The sequence below is a fragment of the Panthera tigris genome, chromosome F2 (assembly GCF_018350195.1).
Source record: "Panthera tigris isolate Pti1 chromosome F2, P.tigris_Pti1_mat1.1, whole genome shotgun sequence".
In the NCBI taxonomy this organism is placed as follows: Eukaryota; Metazoa; Chordata; class Mammalia; order Carnivora; family Felidae; genus Panthera; species Panthera tigris.
Window position 1 is genome coordinate 78,164,644 of NC_056676.1, and position 27,177 is coordinate 78,191,820.

Here is a 27,177-nt window from a genome sequence, read left to right on the forward strand (position 1 = left end):
AGTGACTGGATTTCGGCTCAGGTCAGGATCTCACGGTTCGGGAGTTGGAGCCCCGCACTGGGCTCTGTGCTGGCAGTGCAGAGCCTGCTTGGGCTTCTGTCTCTGTCCCTCTCTGCCCCTCCTCTGCTCATGCTCACTCTCTTGCTCTCTCTCTCTCTCTCAATAAATAAACTGAAAAGAAAGGAAGCTGAGAACAGATGCCGCGTGCTGACCACAAGCCCCCTCTCACCTTCTCACCGTGCTCCCCATCTTTTCCAGGGGGGCCTCTGATGCCAGGTGGGCCCTGAAAACAGACAGGTTATTCACATGGTCAAGTTCAAGATGGCCTGTGACCCCCAGAGAAGGGTGATCCAATGCCAAGGCTACAGCTCTGTGCCCATGGGCTCCCCATCCCTGACTCAATTCACCAGAGGGTGGCCATCTCCTCCCTGCCTCCCCACCCCGCATCTGCTCATACACCCCTGTGTCAGAGCCCAGTCTGCCTGGACGTCTGCCCCACCCTGGACTGTGGCTCTCAAGAGGGCAGGGTGCAGCCTACACTGGACACCAGGGAGGCTGAGGGTGACCTAGGGACACAGGCTCCACATCAAGGACCCGCTCCACCTGTGTCCTTGACATCACCTAGAGCCTGACTCTGAGACAAGGCTCAGTGCAAACGACCCACGGACACCCCAGTAGGGAAACAGAGCAGTGAGAATGGGGCGGATGGGCAGATAGCACGTGTTTATGTGACTGGAGCTCAGTCCTGCAGGCGCTCTAGGGGGCCAGGGCAGGACGCGCCCTCCGGAGCTGCCCAGGGGAAGGAGCCAGGTGTCCACACAGCCATCAGCTAGGGGCTGCTTCCGGAGGTGCTAAAAACCACGTGTCCTATGGCTGGACAATGCGGTCTCCAAAAGCCAGAGAAAACCCTCAGGCTAAGGAACGCAGGGTTGGTCCCTGGAAGCAGACAGCAGGCAGGGAAATGGGGAGAGGTTCCAGCACCATCCCTGGCGACCACTAAGGACACGACTCAGCCTCCCTGTGCTTCCCTCTCCTCTCGTGCAAAATGGAAGCGGTGATCATATCCACCTCGCAGGGTCGAAGGGGTTCGGTGAACTAACACACGTAAAGTGCTTAGAACAGAGCCTGGCATGTAACAATGCCCCGTACTTGTCCTCCAAAGTGCTGTGAGTATGATCCATAGAGGCTGATGATGACCAAACAGGATTGACCTCAATCTACTTTAGGAAGACAAATTCTCTGTTGCCCTTGACTAGATGCCACCGGGTGTTTTATGGCGGAACGTTAAAGCTGAAATCGTCTACGGCGGCTCTCGGAGCTAGCCCGTCAGCAGACGCGGGGCCCCGCGGGAGGGGACTCCACACATCTGGGACAGGGTGCTGTTCACCGCCGTTAGCCGCCGTCCAGGGCAGCCACCCTCTCCCATTAGAAGGTGAAAAGCAGAGGCCTCGGGAAGTGACCTGCAGAGGGACCCTAAGGGTCAGGACCCCTTTGCACCTTTCAGGTGTGTTTTGTCTCTTCTAACAGCAAACTCGGGGGCCGACTAGCACACGCCTGACCCTTAGAGGCTTTCTGTGGTTTTCTGCAGTCCCAACAGCTCTGTTTACCACTTGGCGGTCTCATGAGCGACCTGGAGCCTCAGGCTGCTTGACTTTCTAGGTGCCCTTCTCTGGGATGTCAATTTCTCCATCTGTAAAGTGGGAGGAAGGATGGCTACCCCCCGGGGCTGCAGGGAGGAGAAAGAAGGTAAGCTGGTGGGTGGGCAGCACTGACCCACGACCCGCGCCGGCGCCCCGGCCCTCCCCCGATCACTCACCGCGCTTCCTGGGGGGCCGCTGGCACCAGGCAGGCCTGCAGCTCCAGGAGTGCCCTATGCAGAGGCAGAAGTTTAGAAAGGCCCCACGTAGTGATTACAGGTGGTTTCCCCGGTGTGTCTGTAAACCCGCCTTCTCTTCCGTTCACGGTAATTCGCTGAACTGCTCCTGGCCCGAAGTTCCCTCCACAGGGAAGGTGACCTCCTCCCGCGTGCATGGTGCGGTGCCCCGCTGGCCAGACCTCCAGTGAGTGCATTCTGGCACGCACGTGGGGAACAGGAGGTTCCTTAAGACCAAGGCACGGAGGTGGCAGACGTGGAGGGTGCGTGTTGTGCATGTGTGTTTACGTGTACGTGTGAGTGTGCCCATGCATGCGTGTGTGCGTGTTCACTTTGACGGATGCATCAGGGAATGCTTCCTGGAGGAAGTGGATTCGAATGCAACACTCATGGTTAACGAAGATTCCACGAGAGGGGGTGCGGGGGTCGACACCATGGAGATGGGGAAGCAGGGAACTCTCCAAGGACTGGAGGCTCCTCGTGTACCTTCCAGGCCTCCTTGCCTGCATGCAGCTTCCATTTCCCTCCAGGCTGCACCCCGTCCAGGGCTCTCTCGACTGGCAGGGAGGAGCCTGCCATCTGCCCCCACCCTGGGACATCCATGTCGGTCACCGCCCTTGGCTGACCCCATTTCCCCTCGGCCACGTGCACGGATGGCCTGGGCTATGCAAGCACACTACAGCCGGGTACATCTAACCCACTGTCCCAGGAGCAAGGGGTGGTCACTTCCACTCCTGCTCCAGGGAGAGCCGGTGTGGAGGTGGTCTGCTCCCCCAGTGGCATCGTGACAAGTGGTTCTGTCAGCCCGGGGGCACCAGCGCCAACCCCACGGAGATCCCGGCCCCGCGGGAGACCAGGCACAGTGGCAGAGAGTTCAGAAGGCCTGTGCATGAAGGCACCTGTCTACATGTGTCCCTAGTCACGCCTGCGTGCTGACAGTTTCTGTAGGGGCGTGTGCATCACAGTACAGGTGCACCCTGGTTTCAGAATGTGTGCAAGTGTGAGGGGGTGTTTGTGTGTCCCTGTGTGCATCCCCCACACGTGTGGAAGGACACTCCTGTCACGGGCTGGGCTTGCAGACAAAGCCCTGAAGCGCGAATAATGTTGCAGAGACCAGGACGTCGCTCCTGGTCCTTGCTGCTCCAAGGTGCCCAGCCCTGGCCGACCACTCGGCCCTTCCCTACAGTCAGCCCAGAGCCCAGGGCACATGCGGGCCCAGCCTCCCTCTGCGGGCCCCCCGGGAAGTGCATGAGGACTCACAGGGTTTCCAGCCGCTCCAGGTGCCCCCCGGGGGCCTTCTTGTCCCTTGGCACCCTGCCCGGGAGACAAAGGGGGCAGTGAGACATCACGGGGAAGCTGTCCTTGTCCCCATGTGGGACCATCTCAGGGACACCCTGCTCATCGGAATCCATTAATGGATACTGGGCAGGGAGCAGAGTCCACAGCACGTGGAAATCACAACCTCCTGGCCGTCTGTCCATCCGCTGGAGCCCAGCCTGTGGTTATTTTATCCCGGCCTCACCACCCCACCCCCACCCCGGGTATAGGTATTCGCACAGACACCTTATGTAAACGAGGCTCAGAGGAACAGGGCGGCCCAGGTGCACACAGCCAGCCAGTGGCACCCCTGGGATCTGAGCCCAGACAGGTCAGTGCAAAGGGAACTCTCCAGAGAACGTGCCTGAGAGAGAGGCAGTTAAGGAGCTCAAGCAGAGAAAAATAACCACAAAATAAAAATGCCAATCCGCACCAGCAGCAGATACACCAGAGCCGCCAGTCAGAGGGGAGGGTGGGAGGGTTTTCCTGCATCTGAACCACCCCGTGTCCTAGCATCACTTCCCCATCCAGGGGTCCAGAGGTAGCGCCCACCCCCAGAGCTGCATTTTGGGTGCCTTGTGAGGGCCCCTGGGGGTGCTGGGCTCACAGCATCTGTGGTAGTGCCCCCTTCTGGGCTGCCCCAAAATGCCAGGCAGGCAGGGCCACTGGGGACAGGGAGAGACAGCGGGTGGGCAGGGTTTTCTGCAACTCAGAGCCCACAGTCGGAGAGAGGGTTTCTTACCGGCGCTCCGATGGGTCCCCGAGGCCCCAGTTCTCCAGGATGGCCTTGAGATCCCTGCAATGGAACCATCAAGGAACTAGGTCATCACCCTAATTCCTAGCAGGTGGGGTGGGGCGGGGACACGGGCAGTGGGTCTGGTTTGGGATCACCCTGGTTCCTAGCAGGTGGGGTGGGGCAGGGACAAGGGCAGTGGGTCTGGCTTGGGGTCACCCTGGTTCCTAGCAGGTGGGGTGGGGACACGTGCAGTGGGTTTGGTATGGGATCCACGGTGGGGACATCCTTGGAGCTGTGAGGAAGGAGGAAGGGGCTGGATTCGGTTAGTGGGGATCCTGTGAGTAGACCATGCAGTTCAGACATGCAGTCACACGGCTTTTGGATGCCCTGCAACCAGGTGCACGGGGCAGGGGGTGCGTGGGGTGCAGAACACGGGGTACAGGGCCCTCACCGGCTCGCCAGGCATGCCGGGATCACCCTTCTCTCCTTTCGGCCCTCGTTCTCCCTGTTGGCGAAGCAGAGGACAGCACACGTACCCTGCCCTGTGCCCAGATCAGGCCACACTGGCCCTTCCTGTCCGCTTTCTGCACCTGACCCCTTAGCAAAGGCTGTTCTCTCTGCGTGGGGTTCTCTCCCCTATCGCCCCCCACCTTGGACTCTGATGATTCTTCTCATCCTTCAAATCCAAGATCAAGAATCCCTTCTTCAGGGAAGCTACCCCAAACTCAGGGACTCGCGTCACAGTGTCTTTCTCCGCAGTACCTGTCACACAGCACTTAGACCCTTGTTTGTTGTCCTTCCCACCCCCTCCAGCCCCAAGCCCTGCACATGCAGACGGTCAACAGTGATAGAGGGACTGTTGAACAGAAAGGTGATTCTCGGACCCTGAGCCCCATCCCTGCTTTATCTTGATGGAGGAGTTGGGGAGCAGGCTTTGCTCAAGGGACCTGACAGACTGCAGACTCAGGGCTGCACCCTCGATGGCTAGATCGGCGTGTCTAGCTTTTGCTGAAGAAGAGGTGGGCCACAGCCAGGAAAAGGTGTGCACTATCGGGGGCTGCCCAGGATCGAGTCATCCAATAGGCGAGGAGACGGGTCACTCTCTTGATCTGCTGGTGTCCCATCCAGGGCTCCCAACACCTCCCAGGAAGGATGGAGGGACAAGACAGCCTCACCCTGTTCCCTGCCGGTGACCGTGAGAAGGTGGGCAGACAGGAGTCTCCATCAAGGGCGGCCCTGGAAAGCACGCAGGCCTCCACCTTTCAGGGCTGAAGGGCCAGGATGGGAGATGGATGGAGACGGTGGACCATGGTGAAAACAGCCTCAGCTCCATAGGAACTGGCTTAGAACTGGTTCTCCACTGTGCTGGCTCTATAACCGCGGGCAGAGTATTTAGTCATAGGGTCCTCTGTGACCGTATCTACAAAATGAACAGGCAAGTTCTCCATCTCACACAATGTGAGGTACGGAGAAAGCACAGAGAAGGGGCAGCAGAGATGAGCCCCAGAGGGGAGAGTGTGTGGGGAGGGGGGTCTGTGGAGCTCTCTAGAGACAGCAGGGTAATGATGGAAGCCTGTGCATCAGAAGGGCCGTGCACGGCTCCTTCTAAAGGAGCAGGACCCAGTGCTGTCCCTGAGTCCCACGGGCTGCCTAGGGAGACCCCAGGTCCCCATCTGCAGGAAGGCCGCAGGAGAGACTGGGAGGAGTACTTCCTGGAAGGTATAAAGAAGGCCCGCATAGGCAGGGAATTTGAAAGCAAAGGCTCCAGAGACCAGGAAGTCTGGGGAGGCCCCTGGAAGCATCTAGAAGGCAAATTCTAACGTGTGAGCTAGGGAGCCCGGGGTGGGCTAGTCCTAAACCTTCAGGTGCAGGAGAAGCCGGAAGACAGGCTGCTTTCTCTCCCCGGGCACAGGCAGACTCCGGAGACCTTGCCTGGGGTTCCCACCTGCTCTCCTCGCCCAAGCGACTGGTGGATCGCCCAGTTAGCATCTGCACAGTCCTGGCTGGTTTTCTCTCTCTCTCTGCTTTCTGTGTGGCATGGAATCTGCATGGTCTACCTTGGGGAGCTGTGGCCAAGATTCAGTGAGGTGGCTTTTGCAAAGTGCTCCGTGGCACCCACACAGGTGTGACCTCACTGGTTCCTCTGGAGCAAACCAGCTCATCATACACTCCAGCTCTGCTCACCAGGGACAGCAATACTTTCCTGCCAGCACACTTTCCTCCCTGCTGTGGGGACTTTCGAGACTCTTTGGTCCTCCAGTCACTGGCAATACAACCCACAAAGACAAGAGGGCTAATGGGGTTCTTTCGGGTGATGCAGTAGGAAGAAGCTGGAGGAAGGGACTGTAGATGGCGGTCGTCAGGCCAGAGGAGGGACCCCTGGGGACTCACAGGCAAGGTGCTCAAGCCATGTTCAGCCCCAGCCTGGGGATCAGTCAGGAAGCAGAGCCTTCACTCCAGGAGCACACAGTGGGTACTCATCCACAGCCGTTGAACGCACGGGTGTGAGTGGCTCCTTTCTCCTCCAGGCTGCCCCCCCTACTGGTGAGTCCGTCAACCAGGTCAACACCCTCTTTGGGCTCAGTGTCATCCTGCAACTGGGCTGGCATCCTGCAGATTCCTTTGCAGGCTGACGGGGTGGAGTCAGGCCGCCCCAGACCCTTCCTAGCTGGCTGCTTCTTCACCACCTGCCAGCGCCCCCTGCCCACCCCTTACAAAGACCCTCTTGAGTTCTTAGCTGCAATATCCCCAAGCCCGAGGCTGCCTGTCCCTCCTTCCTCCAGTGAAGGACCGGGTCCCCTCCGCAGACCTGCACGCGGCATCCCAGCCTCCCCGGGTGCCACCCCCAGCCAGCCCCAGCAGCCTTCTCCATCCCCAGACAGAGGGAGGTGGGTTTTTCCTCCCAGCCTTCTCTATTCCCTTGCTTAATTATGCCTGGGACTTTGCCACCCTGTGCCATGTGCAGGGACTCAAAGGGAGCATGCCCCAGGAGAGCAAGGAGACGTCAAACATCACTTTTCAAAACCATCAACACAAGTACAGTTACCATGGCGACGAGGCTGGTCCCAGGGAGACTCATGCAATCATCCACAATGAACCGTTTTTTTTTCCCCCATAGACACAATTTCTTCACTTTGCACCTGAGGTGGCTTCCTGATCTCCGAAAGGCTCAGACCCTACAGGAAGTGTCGCAATTGGGGTCCAAAGGGGAGGCCTGGCAGGCCCAGACTCTCCCTCATGAGCCTTCCAACTGGAATACCTTGGAAATCATCTTTAAGGGAGTGATTCCTTTAAGGAGGGGCCGCCTCTGCAGGCTTGTCTCCAGCTGGAGGGGCTCAGGGTGGGTCTGAGGGAGAGAGACCCAGAGGACGGAGACCAGGAGAGGTGGTCCTGGGAGAGGCAGACACTGGGGTGCTGTGATGTGGGCGGCCACCACCTGGGCAAGCCCTGAATCTCCTCGGCAGGTGGGGACAACCGCTGTGGCCAGGCAGGTCCTTGCAGCCCACAACCCATCTCACGGCCTATCTCCCAGGCAGGTGCTTTGCAACCTGCATAGCTCCTCTGACCCACAAGTCGTCATCTGTGAAACGGGGCACATGTGCAGCTCCCTCAGGGACAGCATCAGCACTGGCAGCCCGGCACCTGCCACGAGGGATGCGCTCAAGCTCCGCCCCTTCCACTCCTTGGCTCGCTGCCCCAGCTCCTATCTTTCCCCACATATACAGGATATGCTGCAGCTTTCTAAGTCATATACGCTCAACACCGAGCGCTCCCACAAAGCAACCACTGAAATGCGGATGTGTGCGGGCTCTCAGCGGCCGCACGGCCTGGAGCAGCCACAGGAGGACCCCGTCCTGAGAGCAAAGGGGACAAGCAGGTGCACGCCTCCGGCCGCAGTGCTGCCGAGAGCGGAGGTCATCCTGGAAAAGCTTATTTTCTCGAGAGCCTTTCATGGACAGAGGAGGGAAAGGCTTCCCCGCGGCTGCCACGATGATGAGCCTCCTTGCTGAGCGTTTTAGTCTCTGGGAGAAGCCACAAGAGCTCCGTGCACCAGCCACACCCTGCAGCTGGCTGGCTCTCCACTGTCCTCCCTCCGAACGGCCTCTCTTAGACCCGGGTTCCCCCAGTGTGCTTCAGTCTCTGGGACCTGTTCAGGCCGACATCCTCGGCAATGCTCCCTGGGATTCCTCAGTCCACCGTCACCTGACCTGCTCTCCTCCCGACCACCGGCTCTCTGGGCAGCGGAGACCCAACCTTACCCCAGGAGAGGGCTGGCCCTCCCCCCGCCCCCCGCCACCGCCCAGCTGTCTGGACAAATCTGGAAGTGAGCCGCCCTGCAGACCCGTGTGGAGGGGCTAAGTCAGGAGGCAGAGCAGGCGGGCAGCGCAGGTCTGGCCAAAGGGCACCTGCAGCCCCCAGGGGCCGCTGCTACTTACTGGCATCCTGGGGTGCGGCGTGAACAGGGGCGTCTGAAAAGGAAAGCACAGAAATGAGAAAGATGTGACTTGCTTTTAACCACCTGCCTCTAAGAGATTTGACCGCGTGGGAGAACGCAGCCCCAGCATTTCCTTTAGTGATGATTCGTGTTGACGGGTACAATCACGTATTTCTTTCAAGTCCCCGAGGGGTGATCAAGGCAGGGCAGAAAAGCACTGTGGTTAGATGGGGGACCCGGAGTCACACCCCCACTTAAAACTTTGTGACCATCTGTCAGCTTCCATTCCTACATCAGTAAAGTGGGCATGAAACCTTCTCTGTTCAGGGTGCCCTGGGCTGAGATGGAGAATCCTTGTGAGTAATCGGACCCTGGGACATCGCCCCCGACCCCCAGAGTCTGTCACCAGCAGCATCCCCTGGGCATGACGTGTGTGAGAAGAAACCAGGGGAGGCGCCCTCTGGCCACTCCTTATCCGGGCACATAGAGCCACGTGGCCCTCCAGCCCCACCCCATGTCCATGCTGCCATTAGCGCTTCACAGATGCCATGGCTTCTCCAGCCACAGGGCATTTGCACCTGCTGTCCTTTGGGAACACACTCCCATCCTCCCTTTATCCGGTTGACCACAGCCCATCCTTGGGGCTGTTTTCAACGTCTCGTCTTCCAAGACCCCCTTTCCCCTCCACCAAATATAAATTAGGTCCCCTTGTTACTCTCCCTAACTGCACCCTGTTCTTTCCCCTGCTGGCATTTCCTATAATTTGTGATATACGTGTTTCAGGGCCACCAGGGGACTAGAGTCTGTGTCGCCCACCAGGCTGAAGCTCTGTGGGGTCCAAACACCACCAGTGCCTAGCTCACAGCAGGTGCTCAGAAAAATAAGTGAGTGGGCAAAAGAACATCACAGATTCTAGTCTGAAAACACAATGAATTCAAAATAGAAGGATAAAAGCAAGTTTCCTAACCTTAGCCTCTATGTCCCCAAATACCCGTCTCTTCTCCAGAAGAAACCACCGTTTCCCAGTGTAGCAAGTTTTTCTCAGTACTTTTACACAATTATGAATGTATAAAAATGCACGACTTTGCACACGAATTCTACAAATATCAACAGCAAAGGACTGTGGTTATTGGTCCTTGTATATACGTGTAAAGCCACATATTCCCTACAGTAATGGAGAGATCAATCATCCGTTCTCCCTGCAGTGTGGATAAGAAACTGGGAGGCAGACAGGCAAACTGCTTCACGGAACTCCCACAGCCAGTGAGTGCGCCTCAGGAAGTGGCCCCACCGGCTGGGCCGTGAGCCCATGCTGGGTTTTCCACCACATCTCTGTTGCGTGCCAGTATCTTCCCAAGGCCACATACGTCGTGTGTGTGCGCGTGTGTGCACATGCATGTGTGTGTGTATTTTTATAAACTAGGACTCCAGGATATGGATATCCTATGGTTTACTTCATTTTCTGCCCCGTTAAGTTGCCTATAATACTTCATTATAAGTAAAACTACAATGTACGTCCCTGTACACGTTTTTTCAAATGCACACAGTGCAAACACTTCTCTGGGACAGATGCCTGGAAGTGGCATTTCTAAGCTACAAGCACACACTTTACGATACGTTAATACTGAGTAACTCCTCAAACAAGTGTTACCAGTCTGCCCTCACACGACACGATAGTGCTCATTTCCCTGCATGCCTGCCAACATCAGATGTTTCCAGTATCACACAAAAGTTTTATATGACCATTTGCGGCTCTAAATATAATTCTGAGATTCTTCTAACACCCTTACGGAATGGCTGAGTCTCATTCCGACAGGCATGCGTGTGGGGGGAGACTGAACAGGGGAGTAATGATTTAACAAACACAAACGACACAGACTATGATTTTCTGTCATCCTGCAGATGGGATTTCCGGGTGTTCAGGCTCTCATCTCCTGGCCTCCATACTTAGACAGTTCCCTACTTTGGGAATTGGCCAACCCTGAAGCCATGTTCAACTTCCCCAAAATCAACTGATCAAAGCACAAACTACTAAGGCTGGGAAGAAACATTAAGATGGAAAAAAAAAACAACCCAAAATATGCTCCCATATTCATATGGCAGTTATTTTTAATTTAGTGTTTATTATGTACCAGAAACTATACTACATACCCTGTATTAATTCAGTTAGTTTTCACTAGAAATGTACTATAGCTGGGTATAGTAGTTTTTCGTAACAGACGAGAAGGTGAAGTCTTTGAAGTTAAACAATATACCTAAGATCAGTGCTGCTTGATGGCAGATAGGGGACTCAGGAACTCAAGCCCACTATTTCCTGGCTCCAAAGCCCATGCTCTTACTCAACACCAATCACGATGCCTGCCCTCATTCCTGCATGGGGTGGAATCATGAGTCATGGTTATACATCCATGTGCAGTCTTACTCTGGACAAAGTCTCCCCCTGCTTGTCTCTGGACCTCAACTTCCCCGTATGTAACAGGTGGGTACATAGTCTGTGTCTAACCAGTGTTCTGCTAAATAGTAACCGTGCTTGCTGCACAAAAGCAATAAATCAGTAAGTGCAAGGTGGTTCTTAGAGATGCTTATGTATTTCTGGATCGCAAGACCTAGGAACAGGCAATCTCTATTAAAAAGATGTCTATAACTAAGTGAGGAGTGGGGGAGGGGGGCTGCCTTAGGGATTCAAAGAAGGAGAGGATGAGAAGCAGTGTAACCTACCGTTCCAGGCAACCCAGGGGGGCCGGCAGGACCAACTTCACCCTGGATGAGAAAAAAAAAAAAAAAAAGAAATGACCATTTATCCTCAAGCGAACTCTGCTTATCCTGGGACACCTTTCCCCAGGCAACAGAATCACACACGTGGTATCTACCATGAAAGACAGACTCCAAATTAGAGACTATTTCAGACATACGAAAACCGTATGTTTTGAGAATTATCCAGGCCACTCTGGGCAGCTGACGATCACTCCTATCACTCGATGCTATTCCAGTGTGAATGCGGAGATAAAGTGATCCACTGTCCATCTTCTTGCTGATGACACTCAGGCTGCTTCCTGCCACCACAACCCACGAGACAGCAAACATCCCCACTGTGCGCCCTTGGGCACAAAGACATGTGCCGCCTACAGACTCCACGGGCCCTGTCCCAGCCCGTGTGGAGGGGATGGGCTCTTCGCAGGGGGCTGAGGGGACACATTTACATCCCTGTAAACAACACAGGTCTGGGAGTTAAGCCTCCAGAGCTTTAAACCTCAATCTACCACTTTACACATCATTTTACCTCTTTGGGCTTATTTACCTCTTTGCGATATACTGATAATACTACATTCAGCTCATATCATATGGAGGCTGACTGAGATCATCTTCTACAGGGGCCCCGTAGGGAGGAAATCCACACATTTGACCTGAGGGGAGAGGGGCACTGGGCAGCACCATGCAGGAGGGACTACAGACAGCACACGGTCCCCAAAGCCTGTCACGCCACGTGTGTCACATGATGCCTGGACTTGGATGTCTGTGCCCACACGTGTTCCGAGTGGCCCAGGGTCAGGACTGTGGCAGGCTTTCCATGTGTGGTTAGTAAACACAGGAATGAATAAAGCTGGCTTAGACAGGGACAAGGCCACTCTTAGCAAACAGTAATAATACGGTAAACATAGTTACGTTGTTTCTGTCTTATTTCCATGGTTATACGGTATTTAACTCCAGTTACCGGGTTATGTTTATACATGTTTTAACTTTTAAAAAAGTTTTTTTTAATGTTTATTTATGTTTTGAGACAGAGAGAGAGAGAGAGAGAACAAGCTGGGGAGGGGCAGAGAGAGGGAGACACAGAATCTGAAGCAGGCTCCAGGCTCTGAGCTGTCAGCACAGAGCCTGATGTGGGGCTCGAACTCACGAGCCATGAGATCATGACCTGAGCCGAAGTCAGACGCTTAACGACTGAGCCACCCAGGCACCCCTTAACTCATTTAATCTCCATAGAAACGCCTATAATGCAGACACTTTGGTATGCCCATTTCATTCATAAATAAGGATAATGACACATAACATTCATGCACCTGCTTGAAGTCATACCCAGCACATGGCTGAGCCTGGTTTTAAGCTCAGAACCCAAGTAGCATTGCCTTCGCTGAAGTTCCAGAAGTTGTTTTGTTTTTAAAGAAAAACACTTTCTTGGTGCTATTTGCATTACATGATTTGACCCAGTTATTTTCCTGACACTGACTTCCTGATGCTCCAGAAGCAATCTCATTTAACCCAGTGTACCCACATGAAAAAGTCCAAATAATCAGAAGTTGAGTGTTTCCCAGTGATAAAGGAAATTTTCAATGTTTCATTTGTGTGGGCCCTGGGCTCCCAGGGAAGCTACACTTTAACATTTACCAACATGAAAATGACTCAGAATACCTTCAGAGCATGGGCTCTATTTCTGCCCCAGCACATATTATACATCTGCTTTGTTAAAAAATAACAATAACCAGAAAAAAGCATTCCAAACATAAAGATAGGAAAAACAATAAACCCCCCCTGGTTCCGGTAAGATTAAAGTCATACAGCTTTGCACATACTAAAACCACAAGAGAAAGTCTGTAACTCCCTGGAACGTCCTTTGTCATGACAACTTGTAACCCTTTTTGTAAAGTCATCTATAACCCTGCAGCACGCCTGTCCCCTAGAGCACTCTCTTCTTGGTGAAGATCATGTGTCCAGGCCGCTGTCCTAACTTGGGCTTGAATAAAACTGTTTTCCTCTTTAAAATTTTAAAAAATAGTTTGTTCGTTTTATGTCGACACTAGGGAATGTGTGGGTGTGTATTATTGAGGAGAGGACTGGAGGAGAAACGTGTCTCCAACCCAGAGGACCTAAAGACTGCCTTTCGGGTACAGCCAGCCCCTCCCCAGCGCTGGGGGGGAGAAGATGAGGAGGAAGGAACAGCAGGTGGCCAGGGAAGACCCCCGTGGCCCCTCTTCGTGGCTGCAGAAAGACCTGAGCGCCAGAGTTAACTAGACGGGTGGGTTCCGATCCCAGCTCCTGCAGGAAAACGTGAAGCCCTCGGCAGCCCTTGCCGAGAAAGGAGATGATTGTACCCACTTTCCAGATGCCATGGGGTTTAAACGCACGTCGTGGATGGTGGCCAGGAACGGACTGGCAAGCAGAGGCAGTGACGTGCAAGAAACAGTCGGATGGGGACAGTGTCGCTTTAATGTCTTGTTTTGGATTTTCGACCAGAATTATCATCACCACCTATTTCTCTGGAGAAAAAGAGAGGCCGGATTTTCTGGACGCGTGAATGTGATTCTGCCACGGGCCTGACTGTTCTGCGAAAGCAATAAAAGGAGCTTTATGGTCTCACTGAGTCCTTTGCATCCTGGAAATGAGTTTCGCAAATGAAAACTGCGATTCTGGAAAAACTGACAGCACGATGCCCTGCCCATTTCTAGACAGCAGTTCTGTTTAGAGTACAGCTCTCAGCCTCCAGCCCAAGAGGGAAGCGGGTGGGAGGCCCCTCTGGGAGCCAAGAAAGGACAGGCGGACTGAGAACGGGAAACAGAGGGGACACGGCGGGGGGGACCACTGTGCGGGAGAAGGGGGGACACAAGCCCCTGTGGGTGTCGCTCAGGCGCCCACGGGCCAGGCCGTCCAGAGGCTCTGCCCTGCAAGGAGCCAGGACGCTGATCCGACCGGCTGCCGGGGCTTGGGGATTGACAGCAACATGCTCTGTTCGCGCACCCCTGGGAGAGCGATGTGGCCACTTTGCAGTGCCTCAGCTTCCTCATCTGGGCAGCTGTTGGTAACACAACCCCCGTCAGGTTGTCCCGATCGAGTCCACGGCACCTCACTTCACACACAGGACAGGAGTCACGCTTCCCAGCAGCCCTCCCCTCCAAGGAAGGGTTAGCGGAGTGTGTCCAGCCAGCATGCCGAGGCACAGAGAGGTCAGACAAGGCGCCACCAGGTTGCAAGCCAGACACCGCTTTGTCTCGGAGACGCGCCCTCTCCACCACACGGCAGGCACCACACACATGCTCACGAGGAAGGCTGGGCGACTCGGGTCACTGAGGACCAGGAGGCCAGCAGCAGCTCCTACCTTTTTGCCTGGGTCACCTTTCAGGCCTGGGAGGCCCAGCTCCCCTTTCTCGCCCTGTGGTGAAAGATGAAATTGGGAAACACCAGATCTCAGCACCTGCCTTTTCCCCATAAGAGCAAGCGGACCTTGGGCAAAATCCCTTTTTTCTTGACCTGCTCTTGCCTTAGCAGTAAACGCCAAGGTGAGGCCCAACTTGGGCGGCTGGCTGTCATTAGGGGCGAGGCACCTGTCATGACGTCCCGCCCTGTTCCCATCAATTCCATCTGAAGATGGTCCACCCTTTGCAGATAGATCTCTCAGTCCCTGTCCCTTTGCCACAGGTGACACACCAGAGAAGCTTGGTCCCCTACCTTCTCTCTTCCATAAACCTGGGGAAACACCCCCAAGCCCCAGCCAAGACCACCCACTGCTCCAGGGACTAAACTCCAGAGGGGGCGGCTTTGCAGGGGCACAGGAGAGGTTCGTCACTTACCTGCTCTCCTTTCTGTCCCTGCACGCCTGGAAATCCTGGAGCACCAGGGACACCTGCCTCTCCCTGTGGAAAAAACATGGCACCTCTGTTCACTCAATGCTCATTGAGGCTCCCCTGTGCGCCAGGCCATGCACGAGATGGTGCTCTCCCCTCGCTGCTCTCCTGTCTCCAAAGACTGTGGCTCAGTGGGGACGACACGGAAAGCAGAGTGGTTCTAGAGAATCTGCTCGCTGGGGTGTCTCCAAGCTTTTTCTCACTTCAGCCCATTTCATCACCAGGAACCCATTACACCTGTCTGGGTGTTTCCTCCTCCTCCTTGTCCTTTAGGACTCTGACACAATGACACCTCCTTGTCATCTTTCCCGACATTCCCCAAGTGTGAGTGAGGGGCCTCCCTCCTGCCCTCCCACGCACACCTGCATATCACCACTCACTGCACCTGGTCATTGCTCTTGGTTGATGGCTGCGAGCCCAACACAGTGATGGATGCATAGGACATGCTGATAATCATTGGGTAAATAAATGAATGCGTGAGATGAAGGAAGTGAGCCCCCAGAGGGAACTGATACAAGCCTAGGGCATCACAATGAGAGAATGCATTGACTGAAGAATGGAATGAATGAATGAATGAATGAGAAAGAAAGAAGGGAAGAAAGAGAAGAAAAACAAGAAAGAGAAGGAAAAAGAAAGAAAGAATGAAAGAAAGAAAGAATGAAAGAAAGAAAGAAAAAAGGAAGGGAAGGAAGGGAAGAAAAGGAAGAAAGAGAAGGAAAAAGAAAGAAAGAAAGAAAGAAAGAAAAGGGAGGAAGGGAAGGAAGGGAAGAAAAGGAAGAAAGTGAAAAAAGAAAGGAAGGAAGAAGAAAGAAAGAAAGAAAGAAAGAAAGAAAGAAAGAAAGAAAGAAAAGGAAGGGAAGAAAGGAAGGGAAGGGAAGGGAAGGAAGGAAGGAATGAAGGAAAGAAGGAAGGAAGAAAAAAAAGAAAGGAAGGAAGGAAGGAAGAAAGGAGGAAGGGAAGGAAAGGTAGGAAGGAAGGAAAGAAGGAAGGAAGAAAGAAAGAAAGGAAGGAAGGAGGAAGGGAAGGAAAGAGAAGGAAAGGAAAGGAAGGAAGGAAAGAAGGAAGGAAGAAAAAAGAAAGAGAAAGAAAGGAAGGAAGGGAAGGAAGGGAAGGAAGGAAGGAATGAAGGAAGGAGGAAGGAAGAAAGAGAAAGAAAGAAAGAAAGAAAGAAAGAAAGAAAGAAAGAAAGAAAAGAAAGAAAAGAAAGAAAAAACAGACCTTGTCTCCAGGTCGGCCTGCCAGGCCCTGCTCCCCAACTTCACCCTGGAGACAGAATAACAGACACGCCGTCACGTCCCACAGACATTTGCAGAGATGGTGGTCATTCCCCCGCTGGCCCCACACGTTCACAGCAGCATCTCTGGATTCTCAGGCACGCGCATAGCAGGGTTACGGCCCGCGCTCTATGCAGCTGCGCAGGCTGTGGAAACCCAAGCACCCGGCCTCTCCGGAGGGAGGCCTTCCACACTCCCTCATAACGTCTTTCACTTCCCCCAGAGAGAACCCCTGCTAGAATCTTGGATCGTCCCGACAGAGTTTACGCAGGTGAACCCATTCATCCTGAATCGAAAAGCCTACAATTCAGAACAATGAGGGGCCAAAATCAGGGACTCATAGGTCCGTCCAGCTCTGAGCTGTGCTAGCTGTAGGGGAGCCCAGGCCCCACGCTGGGTCCAGCGATGAGGGAGAAGCCGTTGATGAACACGTCCATGCTCACCACTGTCTTCTGGTTGCCGTTCAGACAGGCAGCCCCAGGGTTGGAGGTGGGTCAGAGCTTTCTTTGCTAGCTCCCATGCTCGGTTACAATAAAACCAAGTCTTGGGTGAAATTCTGGTAAACCAGAAAGCAGCCCCCCAAACAGTTACACACTGGTTCCAGCAGATGGGATGACGTTTAGTCCTCAGCCATTAGGTTCCTAATTAGCATTTTGCGGTGGGTTGAAGAAGGAGCCACAGGCCCAGAGGGGACTGTTCCCTGATCCCAACGCATCCAGATGCTGTGTTTCCCTATAAATCACTGACTCAAATCTGTGCGTGTGTGTGCTGGTGGGGAGGGACTGTAATTTCTAACCAACAATGCGTCTTGAGAACCACTCTGGACAATTTCTGACACCCATTATGCTATCAGCGTAGATTTCCATAAGGAAACGTGGTTTTCTGATAAGTGAACGGGCACATGAATGAATGAATGAGTGGATTTCCATGCCCATCATGGTCTCCCCTGCAGCTACGCCAGACTCAGTTCGTAGGGAAGACCTCCACCATCCCCTCGTCTCAGAGAAGAAGGTAAGAAAAAGAAAAAAGTAACCCAAAACACTGTTCAGCATTAAACAACACAGCAATACCTGATGCGGAAGGTCTGGTGCCAGCAGGGGAACTCACACTGGAGTCGGCACAGAGAAACTCTCCCCACGCTCCCATCCCCCGACTTCCCGGTGTTTACAGGCACCATCAGCGAGAACCGCGCTGCCCGAGATTGTGCAAATACCTGCCACTCAAACGTTCACTTTAAATCTACCAGGACGGCAACATCCTCGCTGTGGGAATTGCTTCTCACATGCCGAGGAAGGCACTGAGGGTCTGGGTTTGCTTACAAGACGTCTTCAAGGGCTTTGGAAGCGCTTCCTGAATCCGTGCCGTGAGCTCGAAGTCAAAGGCACAATGGACGGAGGACTGGGCAGCATCTTGAATTCTTGACGTGAACCCGAAAGGTCGATCCTGCAAGCCAGGGCCGTCCCCTGACAGACGCATGAGCCCGCCGTCCACCGCTTATCCGGAATCTCCTCGGAAGATTTTAATCTTCGGTTGGCATTTTGTCAAAATGAAGTTAACAAGACCCCAGGCCAGATCCTCTCTGAGGCTACCCAGGACGTTGTAGAAAGTACGAAAACTGCACACATTCATAGTTTTGAACTTCCCAGAGAAGTGTTTTAAACATTTTGCACTAGAAATTGTGCAAAACCAACACGTGAGCTGGCGCAGTAGGCCTGGCTGTTTGAATCTTCCAGTTAGTGACCACGAGAAACCAAAAACACGCAGGCAGAGAGACCACAGAAGTCCCTGAAGGCGCCTCTCTGAGCTCATCCCAGCACTTCCCGTGATGTGATCGATGGCCACCTTCTGGGGACCCGCGTGCACAGGGGAGAGACTGCATCCGAAGCCCAGTGGACAGAGTGTGGGAATTCACACGTGTAAGCTCGGGAGGGCTCACCGATTTACAAAGTTGGGAAAACACAACACTGAAGTATGGTTCACAGCACACGATCTGCCAGGTCAAGCCAGCAAACCTGTGCAAGTGTTTTAAGTCCTTTCTGGAAAAGGGTAGAATTTCAGCCAAACACCAAAAGGTGTTTTTAAGACCATGACATTCACCCCACACAGCCACCTCGGGGCGTGCATGGACACAACGCAGCAGATGACTTATGATATTTCAGGGATTTGGGGAATCGTTGCAAGCACATTGTTTAAATGCAAATGTTGCTTCTTAAAGTACGAAGGAGTACCGTCTTGTGAGTGGTAACAGGACAGCTCACAGGGGCATGAGGGTGGAGTCCTTGGAGTCTGGAATCCAGACAACAGGAGGTTTCCTGGTGGACCTCGGGAGGTTCTGTCCACATCTGAGCACGTGGGTATGCTTGACGTAGCCAGGTGCTTTCTAACCTGCTTTTTCTCCTCTGGCTTCTTTTGGTCTTCTAGAGAACGGCCACTTTATGAAAAAGCAAAGCAACGCCAGGGGCCCCGCATCTGGCCCAAGAACACCTTCCCCGGCCAGCAGGGTGATGGGGTCCTGCCTTCCAGAGGGCAGCTGTAGAGTCCGGGCCACTCCTGTGCTCTTGCTGGGCTGAGGTGACCTCCATCCTCCATGCAGAAAACCCTTACTGAGCACCTGCCAAATGCCTGACCCTAGCTGGGAACGGGCGAGCAGAGGGGACAAAGACCCAGTCACAGTTGCTGCCCTCAACTAGCTCATAGCCCAGCGAAGTGCAGGTGGGAGGGGCAGGGGCAGTGCCCGGGGCAATCTCTTGTCTCTACAGACTCCCCTAGAGCCAAAGTACCTGCACCTGCACACCACACATGCACCCCACATACACACACTGACACATATCTCACACACACACACACACACACACACACACACACACACACACACGCCACATGGTCTGTGCTCACTGCATTCAGAGCCCAGGCCAAATCTGAGATGTTGAGCTTTGGTCCTCGAGACAAAAGGAGACTCTAGCCCAAGAGGTGGGGCTCCAAGGGCCAGCCATCCAAACGCAGCACCTGGGGTCCCCATTCCTACAGGAGGTGCCCTGTCCAAAGACACGGGAAGTGGCCTCTGCCTCCCCCACAGACCCCGACATGCAGGAACCATGGAGCAGGGGGTGAGGGTGGGAGGTGGGGACTGGATGCCACAGACCGCATCAGCCAGGAGTAGGGGCCAGGCTTTAGGGAGCTCTGGAGGGACACCAGAGCCCCGGGAGGAGGAGAGGGGGGAGGAGGGAGACAGACAGACAGACAGACAGACAGAGAGAAGCCCCTCTTGTTCCTCACTGCCAGGTGAGCTGGACAGTGATGAGTTCTTCTTAAGGCCACAGCTCTCCTTGAGACCCCTCAGCTACAGGTCCCCCTAGGAACCCGCTTGGCCCTCCTCCCTCTGTCCTAGGTGTGGTGTGGTCATTCCCGCTGCCTGTGTCTGTCCCTGTGGGGCCCGAGCCCCGGGGGCCACCAGACCCCAACTGCCAGACCACTCACACCGTCAACTGTGGTTCACACACAGCCTAAACACCCCATTCCGAAGAGCCCACTGGCGGGGAGGAGGCGGGGTCCATACCCTGGGGCCGGGGTTTCCAGGCAGACCGTCTTCCCCTCTCTCTCCTGGCTGCCCCTGTAAGGAATGCAGAGAGAGGTTGGCAGGAGAGGGCCAGGCTCGGGGGACACACTCAGTGCTAGTCACCGTCTGGTTCAGGAGGAGAACCACTCGTACTGGGGTGGCAGCTTGTACAACCTCTCAGATTCCACATTCCAGGCCTCTGCTTTGGGTTTGTTTTTACAGAAACATAACTGGGTAGAAAACTGTGCTTTTCTCTCACTGAGAGACTTGGGAGCACGGAAGAGGTCACATGAGCGATTCTGAGACTGCAAGATCATCGGTTAGCCCTTTCCTCCGTCGTGAAAACCAAGGGAGAAAGACGGAGAATATTTACGTGAAATACCCATGGAATGAAGTTAAATGCATGCTTATTCTGCATTTGGTCAGGAAAAAGTGGAGGTTGTAAGGTACTTATTGAAAAGGATGAAGGATGCTCCCGTGATATCGAAAGGCCGCATTTCGCGGATGGTTACGGGCATACGTGCTGAGCCTACGTGTGTTTGGTGGGAAGGAATCAAATTCGCTGGCGCAAATATTCACGCTGTGCTCTCGTAACTGTCCACCTGCAGCGTGCGAACGGGGGACTTGCTTCCCAAATTTATGATATTAACCTCTGACTCTTTTCCTAATGTTCCTACCATGATGAGCCGCACCAGAATATTTTTAAAATTAAAGTCTCTTAGGTTACGAGTATCCCAACCTTGTCCCTCCCCGCCAACACAGACGTATTCCGAACACGTTCGTGGGAAAGCCCGAGGCTTCCACATGCTTCTGTCTGGCTCAGTCACCTAAGCAGAAGTGAAGGACTTTCCCACGTCTGACCTGGTGAGCCCCAACATTCCCGAGTCCTGATCCAGGCCCCAAGCCATCGGTGTATTTTAGAATTTACCAGCAATCCAACATCCCTTTCCGCCTGCGTTTTGGGCCCCAAACTCCGGCCACCCCCGTGTACACCAACCTCGGGTCCCGGCAGGCCTGGGGCTCCCTTCTGTCCGTCCTTTCCAGGTGGGCCCTGGTCAAGAGTGAAAAAGAGCAAAATAAGACGCATGTTTTGGGAGAATGCACCGAGTGGCTCTTGGCCAGCCACTGGGGGCCACCCCGCCTCCTCAGGGGGGCTCTCTTGCCAGTGTGCCGCCGTCTCTGTGGGGCCAGGCTGGCCTACACTCGCCTGATGAGGGAGACGGCCCTCACCCTCTGGCCAGCATCCGGGGTCCGGCCACTCTGGACGTGCGTGGTGGGCGAGAGGGGGCCGACGGTCCTTCACTACCTCTGCTTTCTGCTTCCCTCTCTCTCTGGGAAATCTCCACCAACATGTCCCCCCTTCCCAGTCTCCCGGCCTGGCATTCACCAACTCCGCCTTATGCTTTCTAAGGGCCACACTGAGGGGCTCTGTGTCCTCTCCTCCCTACAGGCTGCCTCCTCCCCCATCCTGTCCGACAGGACAGCTGGTGTTACAGGCACAGGGACAAAGAGTCCCAAGGGCTGAGGGGTGGACTCCAGGCCCCGCCCTGGTGATGGGGACACGTGGGTTTTTAACGCCCCGCTGCCTGGCTCCGCCTTCTGCTATTTAAGAATTGTTTGCTCTTCTGATTTTCCTTGAGCCTTGAGTGGCGGGCCAGGTACACACACACCCCCATGACAGAGGGAAATCCTTTCCCTTCAAGATGACATTTTACATGTCATTACTTTGACAGCTGTAAGTGCTATTCAAAAATGATTATTATTTTAGGAAACCTGGTCATTATTCCACCAAGAGGTCTCCTGACACCCAAATTAAGATTCCCCTATTTCCTGGCATCTCTAGTCTGGGCTGGCAGCCTATTGGGAGGGCAGCCCCGCCTCCCCAGAGCAGGGGTCGCAGGAGTCAAGGCCCTTGGAAGGGCAGGAGGGGAGCTCACCTGGCCTCCGTGGAAGTATGAGCTCACTGAGGAGCAAACACTGAATCCAGAAGTAGCACCCCAAACTCTCAGTGGCCACAACCTCCCCCCTCGACACCCTCCATGCCTTCAAATACTTTTTCCCCTGCCTACGACTCTCTCCCCTCCTCTGAACGTTCACACCAACACACATACTTTTTGACGAACCCATTAGATCAGGTGGGATTGTTAACGTATTTGAGCTTTCAGGGGACACCGCCACGTGAGGAAAAAGTCCACTGGTGACGCTGCCATTAACTGTGTGTTCGTGAATGTTTGCCGGTCACACTGCAATGGAGCAGGTGTTCTAGGTGTGGATCAGTTCACCCCCGAGTGTGCATCACACCCCTGCATGGACGGCCCACATCGTAGGGGAGTCAGCAGAGCTGAAAACACGGACATCCCAGCCATCACGGTCCCTGCTGCCTGGGGGAGCTCCATCCACAGCCACCGACGGACCTGCCAAAGGTCCAAGGGGCACTGCCGCCGGGTGCTACGCCATCTGATTCGGCTCCATCACCTTTGCTCTGTGTCCGGATCCCCTCCAGGGCTGTGGGTTCTGCTGGCTTCCCCACCCACCGGCCCACGAGAGAGAGAGAGAGAAAACTACTTGTAAGGAAATCCCTTCCAGTGGAGCTGAGGCCTCCCTGAGGGTCCTCTACGGGTCTATGAGGATGATCGTGCCGTCACAAGGTGTCACAGGCTCACAGGCCACACCTACCACGGGGCGCTGAGGAGCTCAGGGCCAGAACTAGGAGATACACCCAGCTTTAATGACACACCCATTACAGGAGTGAAGATGTTAAGGTTTCTGAGCCCCATCCTCAGGGCTTAAAAGGCAGGAGGGAGCCTCCAGATCCCCAGGATCTTCTGAGTTTGGGAGTGAGGAAGGGCAGTCAGGATGAGGACAGGAAGCGTTCAGCCACTGTCTTTATTTATGTTCCCCCCGGCAGGTATCTCTTAGGGACAAGAAGTCACTTTAAACAGCCTTCAGGAGCCTCCAGGTAATGAGAAGAAAGGTGGTGGCCTGGGGAGAGGGAGCCCCAATCTGCACCCTGGCTGGGAGACCCTGGGGCCGCAATCCCAGGAGACTGAGTTCGTGGAAGGCACCACAGCAGGAAGGGGCCAGGGGAGGAAAGGGCGCAGCAACTGGCCAGCAGACCTGGAGGCACCCAGCCATCCCAGCATAGACCAATGGAATCCAGGGAAGCGTGGGGGCAGGGACCAGCCTGGGGAACTCACCGCCTGCCCAGGGTGCCCAGGTTTTCCTGGGAAGCCGATCTCTCCAGGTAAACCCTGAGAAGGGAACCACATGGGAATCGTTAGTCTGGCCTCTCTGGAGCATCAGAGCCTTTCCCCAGTGCCTCTCCTGGCCGGGCCCCAGGCGCCTGGCTCTGATAAGGATGAACAAGGCTGCACGGACTTCAGGGCATCTGAGCATCCTTAGTGCGGGCCACTGTGAAACACACAATCGTCACACCGTGTCTGGCCTGCAGTCAGAAGCCACCACATTGGCTCTTACCAGGTGGGAGGGGTGGAAAGGCCTCGCTGGTTGCTGGGCTGGCCCCACCCCCACCTTCCGCCTACAGGGGCATTTTCCCTGCTGCACAGCAAGTGTGTGTGGGGTGCGTGTTGACCTGTGTCTACCCCAGCCCTCTGGCTGCCTCAGCACCAAATCACGAACTAGTAAAAGGCACCCGAATGGGTACCCCCACACTAACATACCTCCATCCATGTGTCTGTCTCTAGAAGCAGCCAACCAATGTGCTCCAAGAGCTCAAGAGGTATTTCTAGACTAATCTAAGGGTCTGAAAGCACAGAGGCTGGGGTCCTCCTTGTTTATGCCTTTGCTCTCCTCTTCGATGAAGGACAAACAGATGGCCACACATAAAGATGCTCCTGGTTCCCATGGACCATGAACTCTGTACCTAAGCGCCCCTGTAGGGGAAAATCAAAGCCAGTCTTACCGGGGGCCTCCGGGTCCAGGGGGACCGGGGACGCCAGGTGGTCCTGGAGGGCCCTGGAAAGAAAAAGTAAAATGTGGGTGACAATCTTGCATGGAGCAGTCTCCTGGTGACGATATCCTTTGAGAGGGGAGGAGGGAAGGGGACACAGTGACCAGCTGTCTTAGTAATGCTTTAGTCTTCAAACAAACAAAGAACAAAAGCAAAAAAGAAAAGGTCTGAAATAAAATTTGCAAAATGTTGACATCTGTTACATTTGGGGCGATGGGTATATAACTATTGTATTATCTATTCTATCTCAAGCACTTGAGCATTTAAAATAAACACATGAACGCACTTGCACGCTTCTACGTACACACGCAGTGGGTCAAGCCATTACCGAAGGTCTTGAAGGACGGTGGTTCCCAAGCACCAGTCAGCATGGAATCACCAAGGGTGGGTGACATGGGCCTCCTGTCCCAGCCCCTCCCCCCGATTCCGTAGGTCTGGGGTGGGGTACTCGTGAAAGCTCTCCCCGCAATTCTCTGCAGACCAGTCTGGACACCCACTCTCCAGCTTCCATTCTCCATTCCCTCGCTTACACTTGGGACACCTGTGGCCAGGAGCAGACGCAGGAGGGAAGTGCTCCACAAGCAGAACAGAACCACAAGCCAGGGCTCCAGCCTGGATTAATTGCTCCCTCCTCCATGCTCAAGGCCAGTGTAACCGTGTCCGTCGGACTCACATGCCCTCTGAGGCAGAGGCCCCTCTTGCTCCCTCTGCATCTCTCACAGGGACCACTGCAGGACGTGGCATACAGCAGGTGCTCAATAAATGCTTGAAGAAGTCTACTGAATTTAAGGGGCACTAAGAAGAGGGGCCTGTGCATCCAGGGAGAATGATGCCATACCGCCACTAGATGGCGATAAATACTAACAAATGGCAAGGGCTGCCGCTCCCGTGGACTGTTCCCTTTCCTGCCACTGGGGGCGCACGCGAGTCAGCAATGGGCACAGAAACGGAATTTTTGGTGCATCGGCACCTAGCTGTCCCTGTACCTGCTCAGTCGTGGTGTGTCTTTGCGGGTGGCATCTACTTTGGTTGGGAGATGTGTGCTTGGAGCAGACACAACTGAGGGGCCCAGCAGAGCGGGATGGTGGCCTGGGCAGGGTCCTCCCTGCAGGATGAGGGCCGGGGAAGAGCACCGAGAAGGCTCGTGGCCCCACCCCTACAGCCATTCAGACCCAACACCCGGCTGAGCCAATTCAGCTCCGCTCGCCTCTTGGCCAAGCGAGAGTCCTGCAGGTGACTGTCCCAGGACCACCCTCCAGAAGGCACATTCCAGGTGACCCTGCTTCAGCATGACCTCTGGGGTTCTCACGCCCCCTCACCACCAGCACACAGCTTCTCTGAGGCCCCTCCTGACCCCGCATAGCACCCGCCTCTGCTCGAAATCTGGACACGTTAGTCTTCTTCCCTCCTTACACACCAGGGGCAGTGATGGCCCCTGGAGCATTTCGTGCTCTTTCAAACATTCCAGAAAGTTCCAGAAAACTGGCCTCCTGATGAGCTCATTCCTCTGACCCTGTGTCCCCTTCCACCTTTGTGTCTTGCAAACACCCCTCAGGATGCTGCTGTCCCACAGAGTGTTGGAGTAAGGGGATTGTTCGTGATCTACTGGAAATTAAACCTCCTTATTTGACAATAATGAAAACTGAGACCCAGAGAGGGTAAGCACCCCTGCTAAAGCCACACAGCCATCATCTCCAGAGGATCCTTGACAGGCTGGCTGCTGCAGAGTCACCCAGAAAGCTTGTCATAAATAGAGTATGCGGGCCCCTTGTTTGGACTCTGAGACAAGTCTGGGCCAAGCCCAAGGGGACAGTGACTTTGGAAACACTCTCCCAGTAACCCTGAAGAGCTGCCATGTCTGGGAATCACACTCCGTGTTCACCGTAATGGTGAAAATACCAGAAGCACAAGGAGAGAAGCAGGGATCCATAGGAGGAGAAAGCAGAAAACGGAAGTGGAAGAAGGGCCTAGGGAGGGGCCACTCCTGCTCGGTGTTCCCTCTGCCCTGCACTTTACACACTGTATCTCGTTTCCGTCCTCCAGGAATCCTACGAAGTGGGTCTGTTCCACCGTACTTTATACAGGAAGAACAGGACCTTGGGAGGGAAAGTGACAGGAGACAAAGCCGGCATTCAGATCCGAGGACCCTGGTTCCATCATCCCTCCTCCCTGTTCCCACCCCTGCAAAGTGTCTGCACAGCTTGGGGATGCGGGTCTGAGCCCTCGGTTCCAACCCCAGTCACCCCTTGGATGGTGTTCTCCTGAAAGACTGTGTGTGCGTTAAGTAGGACCAGAACTTTCCATACAGGCTCAACTGGGTCTGTTCCACCTCCTTTGTAGGGACCCACAGCACCTGGTTCACTGCTGTGCACACAGTAGGGGCTTAATAACAACCTGTTTGAGGTTGCACACTCAGGTAAAAGAGCAAAATCCTACACAGTAATTAAACTCTATAGTAGCCACTTAGAGAGACAGAGAAGCCGGAAGCAGTGGGCATGGCTGACAGAGGGTCTGGGGGCCCATTTCCAGCAGGGAAGGGGGTGGGTCACTGGCCCCAGCCTCCTCTCACTGACAAGGAGCATCTTGTGTGTACAGATGAGAAACACGTGGTGGGGAGAGGGGACAGCAGTCAGGACGGAATGCCAGCCAGCCAGCCGCTGGTGCCCCATGGACGCTGCTCGGAGGGCCTCACCATGCCTTCAACAGCCATGCAGGGACACGCGGCTCTTCTCAGAGCTGCCGCCTGGCCTCGGCTCTAATGTCCACATTCTGGAAGGGTTGCGATCAGCCTCCTCCAGGGGCCCAGACACCTCACGCAGAGCAGACGTCCATTCTGGCGGAAACGGAGATGGTTTTGGATACAGCCTCTGGCGAGCCACAGGGTCAGTGGGGCAGGAGCCGGGCCTGGGGAGGACCTGGGCATAGGCCAGGGATGGCCATTCATACCTTAATATATATGGCCCCATGGTCCCCATCTATTTCAAGTCCCTGCACTTGGGGTCCTATTAGTCCTTGAGGAAGCAAATGGAACCCATACCTGCTAGCTCCCAGTCATACAGCAAGTTCCTTTCTTTATGAAGGTCCAGCACCCTGGTCTCTAAGGTGGGATCCTGAGGCCTACACTGCTCAAATCAAACAAGGTAAGGCAAGAGCAGGAGCCCAGCGCCACCCCATGGCTGGGAGTTTTATTACTATCTTGGCCTCCTGCCTGGGCACCAGCCCCAGTACAAAAGTCTGAGTCAATGTGAAGGGCTAGTCAGATGGTGGCAGGGCCCCTCGGGGAGAACAGGGTTGAGGTGTGGCAGTGGTCCCCACCTGGGCTTTCGCCGTGGAGACAGCAAGAACTGGTCTGACTTGGGGTATGTTTTGAAGGCAGAGTGGGCGAGATTTAACAACAGT

At 54.6% G+C, this 27,177-nt stretch overlaps 1 protein-coding gene across 1 annotated transcript in view; it reads right to left on the reverse strand.

Moving 5' to 3' along the window:
- The window catches only part of COL22A1 (collagen type XXII alpha 1 chain), a 257,921-nt gene that overhangs the window by 89,800 nt on the left and 140,944 nt on the right, over positions 1–27,177 (reverse strand). The window contains exons 24-37 of the mRNA XM_042973098.1: positions 23,737–23,783; positions 23,006–23,066; positions 20,806–20,859; positions 19,809–19,862; positions 16,197–16,241; positions 14,925–14,987; positions 14,453–14,506; positions 11,080–11,121; positions 8,363–8,395; positions 4,378–4,431; positions 3,933–3,986; positions 3,134–3,187; positions 1,817–1,870; positions 230–283 (exon numbers count right to left, since the gene is read on the reverse strand). Coding sequence (XP_042829032.1) covers positions 230–283; positions 1,817–1,870; positions 3,134–3,187; positions 3,933–3,986; positions 4,378–4,431; positions 8,363–8,395; positions 11,080–11,121; positions 14,453–14,506; positions 14,925–14,987; positions 16,197–16,241; positions 19,809–19,862; positions 20,806–20,859; positions 23,006–23,066; positions 23,737–23,783 — 723 coding nt within the window. The remainder of the gene's footprint in view (positions 1–229; positions 284–1,816; positions 1,871–3,133; positions 3,188–3,932; positions 3,987–4,377; positions 4,432–8,362; positions 8,396–11,079; positions 11,122–14,452; positions 14,507–14,924; positions 14,988–16,196; positions 16,242–19,808; positions 19,863–20,805; positions 20,860–23,005; positions 23,067–23,736; positions 23,784–27,177) is intronic.